Source organism: Rhinopithecus roxellana, chromosome 11, assembly GCF_007565055.1.
Source record: "Rhinopithecus roxellana isolate Shanxi Qingling chromosome 11, ASM756505v1, whole genome shotgun sequence".
In the NCBI taxonomy this organism is placed as follows: domain Eukaryota; kingdom Metazoa; phylum Chordata; class Mammalia; order Primates; family Cercopithecidae; genus Rhinopithecus; species Rhinopithecus roxellana.
Genome location: NC_044559.1, coordinates 11,755,970 through 11,770,579, shown reverse-complemented (window position 1 = coordinate 11,770,579; position 14,610 = coordinate 11,755,970). Strand labels below are relative to the sequence as shown.

At 52.9% G+C, this 14,610-nt stretch overlaps 1 protein-coding gene across 2 annotated transcripts in view; it reads left to right on the top strand.

Moving 5' to 3' along the window:
- The first annotated feature begins 2,225 nt into the window (after positions 1–2,225).
- TSPAN14 (tetraspanin 14) overlaps positions 2,226–14,610 on the top strand; it is a 66,996-nt gene continuing 54,611 nt past the window's right edge. Inside the window, exon 1 of one of the 2 annotated variants that reach the window (XM_030940294.1) lies at positions 2,226–2,335. Coding sequence is in view for 1 of the 2 variants with exons in the window: in XM_010387309.2 (XP_010385611.1) it covers positions 6,052–6,064 (13 nt within the window). In the remaining variant the exon portion in view is untranslated. Of the gene's footprint in view, positions 2,336–6,025; positions 6,065–14,610 lie in introns of those variants that run through there. The other variant, XM_010387309.2, reaches the window with a different exon arrangement.

Here is a 14,610-nt window from a genome sequence, read left to right as displayed (position 1 = left end):
AGCTCCTAGTGATGAGATAACTCCATTGGATCTCTAACAGGCATCTTAAGCTCCATGTGGCTTGAACAGAATTCCTGATGTAACTCCCTGAGATGTGGTTGCTGCTTTTTGATCCAATAAATGAAGCACTTTTCTTCATTTATTGTAATAAATAAATAAGTAAGTAAGTTCACCCACTTACTCCAGCCAGAAACTTGAGTTATCTTTGGTTTCTCCATTTCCTGCCCCCATGTCCTTCCTATCAATGTGTCCTGTTAAGTCCAAAATAGCAACTCTCAACTACTCATCTTAGCATGACCACCACTTTGGTTCAAACCACCATCATCTTTGGCCTGGATTGTGGCAAGCCTAATTGACTCCCTGCTTTTATTTTTGCCTGACACCCACACACAGCCTTAAATCAGAACATGTTAGTCTTCTGCATAAAACCCTTCCAAGGCTCAACAAAGTCTCCATTCTTTGACACAGCCCACAGGCCCTGCATGCTCTGGCCCCCGCCCACCTTCCCACTCCATCCTGGGCCTCTTCCCCTAGGCTTGAAACTTCAGCTACACTGATTTTCTTTCAGCTCCTTGACTCATGCAGAGCTTACCCTGAAAAGGCACCTACTGCTCTCAGCGAGGAATGTCTCTGCCCAACTTTTCCCAAGGCTAACTCCTCACTCTTGACTTCAAATTCAGCATCACCTCCTCACTTTTCCTGACTGCTTCATCTTAGGTAGCTTTTATTCTCTATTCTAGCCCCTTGTTTTTGTCCCAGCCTTTTACTTCAACTTGTGATTATGTATTGTCTTCTCCACTAAAAATTAACTTTATCCGGCAAAAGGCCTCAGCTGTCTTGTTCACTGAAGTATCCCACCATGCACACAGGGCCTGGCATATATCAGGCACTCAATCAAGCGCTATCTGCTGAATGAATGGACAGGTTCCCAGGGAGGTTCCTGAGCTGCCTGGGGTGTCACAGACAGGTTGCATCCCCCTTAATTAAACAAACAAAATTAGCCAGGCACAGTGGCTCATGACTGTAATTCCAGCACTCTGGGAGGCAGAGGTGGAAGGATTGCTTGAGCCCAGGAATTTGAGACCATCACTGGCAACATAGCAAGATCTCATCTCTACAAAAAAATAAAAGTATTAGCTAGACGTGGTGGCCTGCACCTGTGCTCCCAGCTACTTGGGAAGCTGAGGCGGGAGGTCGAGGCTGCAGTGAGCCACGGCCATGCCACTGCACTCCAACCTGGGTGATAAAACGATACCTTTGCTCAAAAAACAAAAAACCCAAACAAACCTGGGAATGAACTGAACAGTCTCCATTTCAAGATTTCCTCCTTCTATTGGAAATGCTTGTACTGGCATGTGGCAACCAGTCTTAGCCCAGTTTTAATAGATCCCTGTTTGGTGTTACCCAACAGAGCAGACCACTCGGCCCTCAGCCACCGAATAAGTTTAAGAAATAGAGTGTGGCATGCTTCATTCTACAGGTAGGGAGGCTGAGGCTGGGGAGCCACCCCTAGCTGTCCCTGGAAATCCCTCTACCCTACAAGAATCGTCCCAGCCATCTCTTTAGCGTAAAGGTGAGGAACAAATCTCAGCCACGATCCAAAGAAAGCTTGGTATTTTTAGCACCAAGGCCAGAAGGAGCGTGTCCTTACTTCTCGGTTTACAAAGAAATAAAACCATTTCCCCTTCCATCTTTTGAAGACTACCCCCGCCCCCAGGCTCCAAAGCCAGGCAGGAACGCCTCTTATCTCCACCACAGCCATTTTCCTAATCCTTCGCCCGCTCTCCACGGTCATCCCGTGTATCCCTCGAGACGCCGCCTCCCACAGCTCGTGCTTCTCCCAGGTTCGGCTCTGACAAGGCCAGAGCGGCGTCTGCGCAGCGCAACGGCTCAGAGAGCCCCCGGCGGCCACAAGTGCCCGGCCCCGGGCCAGGCCCGGCCTGCGCCGCACATCCACAGGGAGGGCGCGGAACCTGGCCGCCCCAAGCCTCCGGCACCGCCCAGAGCGGGACAAAGGGGCGGGCCGGCGACCCGGCCTCGCGGTCCCCGGTGCCGCGCGGGCCGGGAGGCGGGGCGTGGTGGGGGAGGGGCGAGCCGGCGGGGGCGGGGCGGGGCAAAGGCGGGCCCAGGCGCGCGGGGCCGCACCGGGCGGCGCAGGGAAGCGGCGCCCCTTCCTCGGCAGCCGGCAGGCGCCGCGCCTCCGGCCCCGCCCCTCTGCGCCCCGCCCCCGCCGCTCGGACGGCCTGAGTCGCGCCCTCCCGCCCCGCGCCGCCGAACTTGCTCTAACTTCCTCGGCCGAGCCGGGCCGCGCCGCCGCTGCCGCCGCCGCGCGCGGGTGAGTAGAGCGCGGAGACTCGGCTGGGGCGTCGGGGCCTGCCCCCTTCTTTGTCTGAGGCCGACTTCCCCGAGCGTCCTCCGGAGGCGAAGGCTGCTCCCCAGGTCCCTGCTTGGCCCCTCAGCCTCCCTCCCCGCCTGCCCGGGAGCGGCCCCACGGGCGGTGCTGGCTTTGTCTGCCAGGATCGCTCGCTAGAGGTTGGAGGCCTCGGCCGGGACCCGGCTGAGCCGAACTCCGGCGCCCGGCGGACGGGAGCCGCGGCGGTCCCGGGGCCGGCACTCCCGGTTCGGTACCCCTCGCCCCATCCGCGCACCCCGGCGAGTGCGCGCCCGGGCCGGGCGGGGTGAGGGCGACGGGAAGTCTGGACGGCCGCTGCCGCTCGGAGCTCTGCTTCTCGTCCCCAGCAGCGAGCTCTGGGATGGGCGCCCCTTTCGGCTCAGCCACCCACCCTCGGCCCCCCGGAGCTCGGGTCCGGGGTGGGGGTGGGCGTAGGCCGGGGCGGGCCACCCTTTTTCCCTGCCCCGCCGTGGTCGTAGTCAGTCTCCCACGCCGCCGTGGGTCCCACTCTGCCCGGCTTGGGTTTGGGGCGGCCGGAGTTTGAGTAGGCGGTGACCCAGCTTCTCCGCGTTAGTCGTGTGGAGTTGTGTTTGGGAGCAAAGCCTGACCCCTTGACCTAGCCGGAGTTCTGGTAGAGTGAGGTTTGTGGCTGCGGAGTGTGCTGGTCTCCGGCCGCTGCTGCTTCTCCTCCACCCCCAGGGGTGGGGTGCTGGTGGGTAGGAAGTGCCTGTGTGAGGGTGTGTGGAGAGACTTTGGCCCTCGGACCGCTGGAACACTTGTGTTGGGGACTTAAGGTTGATCTCCGGCGAGAAGCGGTCTGTGCTGGGGGAGTCAGGGGAAATTGTGGGCCCGGGTACTGTCCTGGTGCTGGGCGCGGAGCGGTGGTGAGTGCGGCGGTGTCACACACACTCCTTGGGTGTCCTGGCGCGGCTATCCAGGAGGTCAGGCGGTCTTGAGCGGCAGTGCAGAGCATAGTATTGGAACCTCTGCAGGTATGCTCCTGGCAGTGGTCTGCTCTCCAGGGGATCTTCCTCCCTTCCGAGAGGGAGTTGTTCTTGGGCTACTGAGAGAGTGGCCTGCCAAATCCTCAAAAGTAGCCTTCCCCTCGCCCCTTGATCTTGAAGTCTAGAAGCAGTTAGTGCCTGCTGAGTGCTCTGGCTACCCTTCTCAATTTGTGAAGGGAAACCTGGGGACAGGCTATCGGAGCAGCCCTATGTCCTTGCCACATTTAAGCCAGCCAAGTGGTTGATGGGGTCGGCCTTCCTTCCAGGGATCTTCCTGAGCCCTGGCACCCCCAAAATGAAGCCCAGACTGCACCATCATGGCCCTGTATGCCTTTATTTTTTTTATTTTTTATTTATTTTTATTTTTATTTTTTTAATTTTTTGAGACGGAGTCTCGCTCTGTCGCCCAGGCTGGAGTGCAGTGGCCGGATCTCAGCTCACTGCAAGCTCCTCCTCCCGGGTTTACGCCATTCTCCTGCCTCAGCCTCCCGAGTAGTTGGGACTACAGGCGCCCGCCACCTCGCCCGGCTAGTTTTTTGTATTTTTTAGTAGAGACGGGGTTTCATCGTGTTAGCCAGGATGGTCTCGATCTCCTGACCTCGTGATCCGCCCGTCTCGGCCTCCCAAAGTGCTGGGATTACAGGCTTGAGCCACCGCGCCCGGCCTCCCTGTATGCCTTTCTATCCCCTTAGCTGCCGGTGTGATCGTAGCCTCAAATTGCTGGGCTCAAGAGATCCCCCCATCTCAGCCTCCCAAAGCACAGGGATTACAGGTGTGAGCCACCACATGCAGTCTGATCCCATCCCACCCCGATCCCTAACGTTATAGTGACAGGCCCTGGAAACCCAGGGCCACCAGATGTGTTTTCCCTTTCCTTCTCATTGTGTTGCACCCCAACTTCAGTTGGAGACTTTCTGGGTATGTCCATCCCCGCATCTCTGAACTCCACTGCTTGGACCACCTAATGTCATCCTCAGTTTACTTAACAAAGCATGGTTGAGATTTCTGTGGGGTTCGAGGCATTGTTGCAGGCACTATTCCAAGTCTGGAAAGTCCCTCACCAGCTGTAAACTTGGTGTGGTCTTAGAACCCAGGCTGGACGTGGCATAGGTGCTCAGTAGTGTTTATTGATCTAAGCTTAATCTCAGCACAGCAGGATCATTCAGGGAGATGGGGGTTTGAGTCCATGGGTGCTTCTGAAGGTTTGTGGCTGCCCCAGGAAGAAAGGGCATGGAGCTGCAGAATGGTTGGCTGCCCAGGGAAGTGTCCCCCTTCACCAGCTGGGCAGCTGTGCTAGTCTCTGAGGACTGGTGAGGGTCCTTCCCATGTGGGAAGTGACAGGATGAAGTGGGAGAGGAGATGGCCCTGCCCTGAAGGTTGTGGTGGCAGTGAAGTTCCCTGGGTTCTGGAACTATTTCCTGAGGCCACACTCTAGGCCACCATGTGCTCAGGAATTTGACCCATTTAACTTCAACTGAGGTAGAATTCCTTTTGGCAGTGCCTGTAAAGTGGCATTGTGCCAGGCCTGAGAAAACTTTGCTGGTTTAAAATCTAGTGAAGGACAAGATTATAGCAGTTATGTGGAAGGTTTCATAGTGATATTAATAGTGAGTTTATTGAGACTTACACCCTAGAAGCTTGACTTGTAATAACTCATTTAATCCTTGAAAACAACTGTGATGGCCGGGTGCAATGACTCGTGCCTGTAATCCCAGCACTTTGGGAGGCCTCGGTGGGTGGATCACCTGAGATGAGGAGTTCGAGACCAGCCTGACCAACATGGTGAAACCCTGTCTCTACGAAAAATACAAAATTAGCTGGGCGTTGTGGCACATGCCTGTAATCCCAGCTACTTGGGAGGCTGAGGCAGCAGAATTGCTTGAATCTGGGAGGTGGAGGTTGCAGTGAGCCAAGATTGCGCCATTGCACTCCAGTCTGGGCAATAAGAGCGAAACTCCATCTCAAAAAAAAAAAAAAAAGAAAGAAAAAAACAAAACAACCATGATGTCAACAGCTCCATTTTACAGATGAGGAAACTGTGGTCCCGAGAGGTCACAGAGTAACTTGCTTGAGGTCTCAATATGAGCTGGCTTTTCTCATTTATTTCTTTTTTTTTTGATATGGAGTCTCACTCTATCGGCCAGGCTGGAGTGCAGTTGTGTGATCTCGGCTCACTGCAACCTCCGCCTTCTGGGTTCAAACGATTCTCCTGCCTCAGCCTCCCACGTAGCTGGGACTACAGGTGTGTGCCACCACACCCAGCTAATTTTTGTATTTTTAGTAGAGATGGGGTTTCACCATGTTGGCCAGGCTGATCTCGAACTCCTGACCTCAAGTAATCTGCCTCCCTCGGCCTCCCAAAGTGCTGGGATTACAGGCGTGAGCCACCATGCCTGGCCAGGTTTTCTCATTTCTAATTTAGACAATATGTTCTTCTCAGAGGTGATTAAAATAGATTCATATACTGAACAAGCCTGGCCCACAGTGGAACTAATGAGTGTTTTCAGTGAAGGTGCCCTTGTGTCCTTGCCTCTGAACACATCTCATCTGTCCAGCACAGCCTGGGCACATAGCAGGTACCCCGGAACCCCTGCTGATTGGTGATGTAGCTTCTGTCTCCCTCAGGCCAGGGAATGGGAAGACCAACACTGCCACATGCAGAAGATCGGTGAGTCACTGCCTATGTCTTTCCGGATAGATCACGGTTTGCTGTGGTAACAGCAATCCCCAAGTCTCAAAGGCTTAAAGCAACAGAAGTTTATTTCTTGTTCACACTGCATATTCATTTATCTTCTTTATGTTGTCCTCACTGGGGGGACCCATAGTGATGAGTGGGAACACTCCTGATGGCTTGGACAGAGGGACAGAGAGCATGATGATACCTGTTTCCTGCCACTGAGTCCTGGTGGCCTTTAAGATGCCTATGGGAAGGGGATTAGGCTCCTGCTGCCTGTCCCTGTCCTGCCTTGTCAGTCCTTGGACATTTTGCATGTTCCATCCCCTACCTGGATGTGGCCTGTAGGGGCAGCCACCTTTCCTAGAAGCAGAAGCAGGTAGTGCTACCCAGGCCAGGGAATGGGAAGACCAACATTGCCACATGCAGAAGAGTGTCTCCCTCAGGCCCTGGTCCTCCGCATGTTTGTGGGACTCAGGGATTGAGCTTGCAGCCGTAGGGGTATGGAAAGCAGTGGTGGTGAGGTGACTGAAGGTGGACTCCCACTGGGGATGGGATTGAGTGTGGGGCTAGATCCCTGGTCTGTAGAAGGGAGTAGCAACCCTCTGTTAGTTGCGTTTTCCCCCTCAGGCCACCTTAGCAGGATTTTAAGGAGTCATTCACACTGTGGCCCTTAATTTTGTGCCTGGTCACCTGCTTGGTCTCTGGTGATTTCCCTCGGGGCTAGCAGACACTGTTGGAGGTGGTAAGGCCTCAGGTTCTTCCGCCTCATGATTAACTCACTCTCCTTAGTTAGGCATATTTCCACCTTTTCCAGGGCCTCCGTTTTTCTACTAGTGGAGTGAGAGGTGGTGGTGGTCTCCAGCAGTGGTCCCACTCTTGGCAGGCCATCAGAGTACCCAGGTTGCTGCGTAGAATGAAGTTTTGATAGCCCTTGGTCTAGGTGAATGCCTGGGTTTGTTTGCTTATCTTCCATTATAGCAGTGTCCTCTTTTAACTGTGAATCAGGGAGGTTATTCATAGCATCTTCACATCCATTTTCTCCCTTAACTGCGTATGCTTTTGGTTTAGACAGGGCAAGTGAAAGCGCAGGCCCTGGCAGGGAGGCAGTGTCCAGTGCCTCTGCCGATTAAACGTGGAGATGTGAAGTTGAATAACCCTGTCCAGCTTGCAGAGTGAACAGTGGTGAGGCAAGCTTTCAAGTTGCATCTACTTTCTAGTTGAGTGACCTACACAAGTCTTTTTTTTTTTTTTCTTCCTGGAAAAAAAAAAGTTGTCTAATTTTCTCATCTGTAAAGTGAGAAGAATCAAGGCTGCCTTTCCTGTCTCACCGGGTTGCAGTGAAGCATGAGTACACTGAGAAACAAGATCCAAAGCCCCTGAGTTAGGCCTGACACTGGTGTGAGACAGCTGCCATCTCTGGTGGCACTCAGCAAGTGCTCACCAGCAGCTGATTCTGGAAACCCCACTTCCTCCACTCTTGGGCTTGGTGGGGTTGGGTAGGGTTGGGTGGGGCTGTGGTTTTCTTTTAGGAGGCAGCAGGCCAGGCCTGGAGACCAGAGCTTAAGTGGGCCTGGGCAGGCTGGGATTGAACACCCCTTGCGGTCTGTTCTGCCTCCCAACTGAGCAGTCAGGGAGAAGGCCTAGAGCCTGTGCCTTTCAGCTAGATAGCTGGAGGAACTGGCTCCTCCCTCCTTAGGCTGTGCTGGCCTGAGCTGGGAGCCTGAGAGCTGGGGCAGTTGTCTCTAAAGTGGCTTCTGGGATTCTGGTAAGAGGTGAGCTCCTGGTGCTACCTCAGAGCCTTTGTGGTTTCCTGGCATTTGGGAGAGCTGGAGTTGGGCTGTCCTGCATGGATAAGGTTTGGGGAGGGGCCGGAACAAGGGGCTAGTGAATCTTCTCTGGGTTTTTCCTGCCTGACTATGCATCCCAGCTGTTGGGGCCTGTGCTCCTATACACCCCACGGCCTTGAGAGGAGTTCGTAGCCGTAACATCCAGGAGAGAGGCCCCAGAGCAGTAGAAGGAAATGTGTCTCTCCCGAATCTCTTTTGTTTGTACCCCGAGGTCTGAGTGGTGATCCTGGGGATGCTGTGGGACTCTCAGCAGTAGGAATGTGTCTGTCCCCAATCTAGGTGTCCGCCAGCTGTGCTCAGGGTCCTCTTCTGTGTCCCTGGGCCAGGCAGACAGGGTCTTTTTCTGGGGCTTGGTAGGGGAGGTCAGCCACAGCCCCAGACCAAGTAGTTTACACACCCTGAGTGAGGGGTGGGAGCAACGGGTCCAGGAAGACTTAGGGAGCTGGTTAAAGAAAAACTTATTCTGACGCTTGTTAAACTGGTAAGGTAGTCTGTATTTACGACTTGCAGTAGGTGTAAGGATTATGGCAATGGGATTTTGCAGTAGGGGAGAGAGAGTGGGCCAACTTCAAATACAACAAAGAAAAGTGGGAACTTACAGCCAAGGAGCAGAGTGTGGGGCCTCCTAAACATTTCTAAGAGGGTAGGGAAATTTTTACTAAACTTAGCTACGTGAATTCTTGTTGCAGGCAGACCAGGGTGATCAGGTTTTACCTGGGAGATAGCAGAAGATGAGAAATACGATCAGATATCCAGGGTGATTAGATATTGAGGGTGGGGGATTCTGGTTAACAGGATTTTTGCTAAAACTAGGCTCTGAGAGAATGGAGCTAGGAGCCCTAGGTCAGGACCAGGTGAGCAGAGGGCTCAGAGAAATGAAGTTTGGTCAGGGACAGAATCTCTGTCAGTATCCCGTGGCTGGCAGTGTCCTGTCCATTCTTCTTGCACTGGCCTGTCCCTCAGGAGACAGGTGTGAGTGGTCCTGAGCTTGGGCCAGTGCAAGAATAGGGGACAGATTTCTCTCCTTGTAGGTGTTCCTTCTTGTGTCACTCTCATTTTTTCCAGAAACCTTGGTCCTTTTCAGCATCTGCTGGCCCCTTGTCCCTTTGCTCCCTTACTCTTGGCCTGCTGGATTTCCCCTCTGCACCCAGGAAATCGCATGGACCTGGGTCCTCATATCCCTACAACCCACCAATTTTGCTGCTTGTAACAGCTATCCCCCGCTAGCCTTCTATTGCCAAATCTGTTGGCTGTCAGACCACAGCCATTTTATTCTGGACTACTCTTTTTTTTTTTTTTTTTTTTTTGCCCCTAAAACTGAGCTCTTGCTGCAATTTGTGTTTCCTGTTCTCCCTGTCCTGGACAAACCAGTCTGACAACTTTGTGGTTCTCTCCACAGCCTCCATCAGCCTGCGGATTGACTGTCCCATTTGTTTGAGCTGGGCAGAGGGAGGTGCTGTGGGGGATCTCTTCCTCTTGCCTGGACTGCACACTCCTGGGGCCTTCTAGCCAGAGCTCCTGGGAGCTTCACCAGGTTCCTTCTGTCTTAGGCCTTCAGGTCCCTGCATCCAGCCTACCTTGTTCCTCCTTCATGCGTGAGGCTCCTCTTTTTCTCTCTGGCCCTCCTCTCTGCTTGATCAGACTCTGCCTCTCTTGAGGGCCGGCTCCCTCCAGCCTCCCCTGCACAGGTGACCCTGTTTGGCCTGCCTCCTTTTCTTGAGGCTGATCTTGTCTCAACAGTCAGCTTTTCAGGAACCAGGCTCTTGCTGTAATAAGGAAAACCTGTCAGCTGTGGATGGGGCCTTCCCTCCTTCCCAGAGGCTCTGTGGCCAGCTTCCACCCTTGCAGCGGAACAGTGATGGTGACTGAACCCTGCTCTCTGCAGCCGTCCTGCCTGCCACATTCATTGTGTTTTGTTACTCTAGTAGCTTCCTGTAAAATACAAGTGATAAACGCGGATAGGTTTTTGAGGGGGGCATGCCAAAATCAGAGTTGGTGGTAGTGGTGGGGGATTCATTCCCAAGGGCTCTGGGATGCTAAGTGTGTAAGCAAAGAGGAGCAAGTGGCATGTGCCCAGGATGGGGTGGGGTGGGCAGGTTTAGTTGAGGGCTCCTCTGGCGTAGGGTAGCCCTGACACTCCCCTCCATGGCATGATTGATGAGGTGGCAAAGGCAGGTGCCAGGATTTGGTGTGTTGAGGATTAGTGCCTGGGGTGGGCTCTGCTCACTCCTGCAGAAAGACAGAGAGGGGCTGGTCTTGGTTTCACAGAGGATTGTACGATTACAGGCAAGACCTGCTGAGGGCTTACACTGAGCCACAGAGAGGAGCAGAATGAGATATGAGGGCTTCAAGTGCCAGTGTGATTCTCACTGTTGTGAGATCTCATTTGTGCCTTTTTTTTTTTCTTGAGACAGGGTCTCACTCTGTTGCCCAGGCTGCAGTGCAGTGCCCTATCACAACTGCAGCTTCCACCTTCCTGGCTCAAGTGATCCTCCCGCCTCAGCCTCCTGAGTAACAGGGACCACAGGCTTGCAGTACCACACCCAGCTAATTAAAAAATTTTTTTGTAGAGATTGGAATCTTGCTATGTTGCCTAGGCTGGTGTCAAACTCCTGGGCACTTCATTTGTGCTTCTTAATTCAGGCGCTACTTGTTGAACATATTTAGCAGTCTTGAGAAAGCATCTTATTCTGTAAGGGGAACCAAATATACCCATTCCCCTTCTCTGGCCTTCTTTCCCTGTGGTCTGGGCAGTCTTTGAGCTTGAGGTCATTAGGAGGTGTGTATTTCTGTCTGCTCTGGTGGCCTCTAGGGGGTGGCAGTGGGGTGGGATGGGATGTGATGGGATGTGATGTGATGGGGTGGGGTGAGGTGGGGGAGTTATTCTATATAGATAGAGTTCTGTTTGTGAACCACTCCCTGCCATCCACATCTCTCACTCAAATGGTCTGGCCGGTCCAGGTTCTAATGGTCATTGTGTCATTCCCCTCAGCAGCAGGAAAGGCTGGAATGGTTTTTGTATTGTTCCTTAGGGGGAAAAATCACTTGGAGGAAGTATATCAGTGCTTCTGAGTGCAGAGTATTTATTGACACGTCAGTTAAAGGAAGCTTTTAAACAACATATATGTATCCCTTTAGTGAGGAATAAATCTACAAGTGCATCTCACAGCTCCATTTTGCAGCTTCCGTTTCCTGGAAGGTACATGGAGTTTAGTGGTTAGGGAATGGGGTTTTGAGCTGGGATTTTGGAGAAACTGTTTTTAGCCTATCCTTGGAATTGGGCCAGGCCTAGAAATCTGTTGAAATAGCTTTCTTTAGTTGCTGAAACTGGGATGTTGTTCATAGCACTAGGACCTCGAGCTCCACTGATGAGTGGGGAGGGCTCAGAGAAGGGTCTCTGTGGAGGCCTGGGATGCCTGGGTTTCAGCCCCCTCTCCTGCATCGCGTACATTGCCTGGACCTTAGGGTCTTACAGTTTTATCACGAAGTGGGCTTGGCAGCAGATGGTCCGGTTTCTTTTGTGCCTTTGTCAGAATCTGCTCTTGCTCTTCTTAGGAAAACTTTCTATTTCGGGACTTGGGGTGGAGTCTTAAGTGAGTTGGTGAGTCTTTATTCCTGAGGGTGCTACTGCCTGACCCCCTCCTTCCCCTTGATTCCTTTCCCCTCCCTGTTAACTCTGCCTTGTTTTAGGGAAACACCAGAAGCTGCCTGCAGACAGCTACAGGTAAAATTGTGTGTCTAGCCACAAACTTCAGGTGTTTTAAATATTAATTTAGATTTAACATTTTTATTTACAAAAATGTATACATGATGAAAAACACATAACAAAGATACACAGTGAAAACTCCTATTTCTATCCCTGACCCCTTCAGTTCTACTCCTCTGAGGCTCCTGTCACCAGATGTTCAGTGCCTAGTCAAGCGTGTCTGTATTCCTCTCTTGTTTATTACCCCAGTGGTAAACTAATTACGCTGTTTTGCACTTCCTGATTTTTACTCTAAAAATTTATCCCAGGATTGTTCCATTTTAGCACACATAGTTTAGTCCATTCTTTTTAACAGCAGTGCATGATTCTGCTGTACAGTGAATGATGACTCACTTTACCAGCCCCCTATTGATGGATTTTGAGGTTTCTTTCAGTATTTTGTTTCTATAGGCTAAGCTGCAGGAGTGTCTCATGCATGCTCTAGGTCTGTAGTGGAAATGACTAGATGCGGAGTTACTGCATTAGGTGTGTAAAAGGAAAAGAAACATGCGGCTTTGCTTCCGAAAGGGGGAATGAAAGTTTACGAAGTTTTATTTTGGAGGGATCTTGGCCTTCTACAGAGACAAGAACTGGAGAAACTACTGGAAAGGCATGAGGGGTGCCAGCGTGTTGGTTCCCACCCAGGTCCGTCTTTGGTTCAGTTCAGGCCAGCCTGTCTCCATGAGCTCCATATTTACAGCCCTTGGCTGGCCCTGTGGGTCATGCTGCCTGTACCCCCAAAAGTGTGAGGAGTCAGCCAGAGCGAGCTGGGGTGTAGTGGGGGAGGAGGCTTCTCATAGTGGGTTCCAGCGGCCTCAGGACTTTGCAGGACCTGTGTAGGGTGTGAAGGGGGAGCCTTGGTTGCAACAAGCTGGAGCTGGCGTCAGCTTTTAGAGGAACAGATTTTCCCTCAGTGTCAGGGGTTGGTGTGAGGATCGGCCCCCTGCTCTGGTCTCCCTTGGCCTTTCGTTGCTCTGCAGACCTCCCTGTTCAGGCCGCGTTGGGCCTGATTGCCACCCTGTGATTTTAAAAGCCTGTGTAAAGGGCACCTGGTGAAAATAATAGATGGGTTTTGTGTTTTGAGCAGGCGCTTCCTTTCAGAACAGAAACGGGGTATGGTTCTTCCTGGGATGAGTGGGGAAGGAGGAACAGTCGTGAGGGCATGTTGGAGGCGCCCACTCTGTATTGGGAGCTCTCTGGTTGTTTCCCTGTGTGGCTCTCACTGCCCCATGCCAGGGCAGGGTGGGAAGCAGGGAGATTTTAGGGCTGGCTGGCAGATAGTCCTCCTAAATAGACCCTGACCTGGTGGGTTTGAGATCTGTGTCCCTGCCATGGCTCTCCCACCCTTCTAGTCAGAGAACTTCTCACCATTGCAGTTACATGTAGTCCCTGTGAGAACGCCAGAGCTTCCCACGTGCAGCTCGTTGTCTGGGCCTGGGTCCTTGGTAGCACAGAGGTTTCTATTGTGGCCTGGTGGCAGTGCGGGCTGACCTGTGGGGTTGAGGAGGCGGGACCTGGGGCCTCACAGTGGAGCTATTCAGGGGCTCTGCCCTGGTTCCTGCTGCTTCCCATTGTAGGTTTTTTTTGGGGGGTGGGGTGGGAGGGGACTAGAAAAGGAGGCAAGGGGGAGAGGGAGTGGTCAGTGCAGCTATTGTTGCTGGTAGCAGGAGCCCATTATGCTTAATAGAGGTCCATTTGCAGAGAGCCTTGAGCCACTCCAAGGCCCATGATGTGTTCTCAGATTCTAGTTTCTGCCTCTGTCAAGATCCCCCTTCGCCCTTCTCAGGTCCCTGTGCTTGCCTGGAACACCTCTAGGTAAGAGTTCTGAGCAGCTGCGCAAGGAGCAGGAGTGGCCGGTGCCAGGCTTGTCGGCCACCTGCCCACTGCTTTGGGGAGTGAGTTCTGCCCAGTCTTCCTGGCCCAGCTGTGCCCTTGGGTGGGGGCCAGGCACGTGCCTGGGTTGCTGTTAGTCTCCCAGGCCCCCCACTTTCTTTGTGCCTCAGTGCTCAGCCCAGTGTCCCCTGTTCCTCACGCGAGCACTCAGCTGCTGAAAAGCCTGTGTGCTGGCAGCTCAGCCTGCAGCCACCCCCGCTGCAGGAGCCACAGCCATTTTCCTTTGTTCTGCCATCTCCGGGCTCTTGAATCTCAGGCTGGCAGCGGGCAGCAGCCAGCCAGCACACAGCGCCGGCGAAGTGGAAACCCTTGTGACATGAATCTGCCCACTGAGCTAAAGGCATGGGAGCCCCCTGACTGCACCCCTGATTCCTCTGGCTATACCCCTATCTCCCAGCCATGCTGAGAGAAGCACAGAGTCTCCCCTCTTACTGGATCACAAAGATAGTGACACCTACAGTGGGAACAGAGTGAGGTCTCACCTGTTTTGGGCCACCGAGGGTGCACACTAAAGAGAGAGGGAGTTAGCCTCCAGGTCTTCGGCAGAAAAAGCCACTCCGAGACACAAAGGATGCTCGTTCTTAATCTCCTGGTCCTTGTTGAAAATAGAGGCAGGGTTGGTTGAGAATATTTTTTATTTTGGTCTCTATGGTTGTGAGGACTTTTCTCTAACTGAGGGGAACTGTCCCCTGCTCCTTCATATCTGAATCTCTCCTTTCTCTCCCTGACCACTTTTTGGTGGGCAAAATGAGCATTCTCTCTGAGGGTACAATTTTAGCTCTGTGTGGGGTTGCAGGCGGGGTGAAGGCCACTGTCACCCACTGTCTGACTTCTCTATCTGAGGTGTGCCCGCCCCAACCCATACTGTCTCCTTTCTAAACCACAGCCAGAATCTGTAAGGCACCTGCCTTTGAAATAGAGTTGTTTTGTATAGAACTCATAACTCCCACTAGTTTTCATGTGTTTAGCGTTTTATCTCACCCTTTCAAAACCCATCCTGGCTGTCTTATTTGATTCTCTTATCAGCCAAGTCTTACAAATCAGGAAGCAAG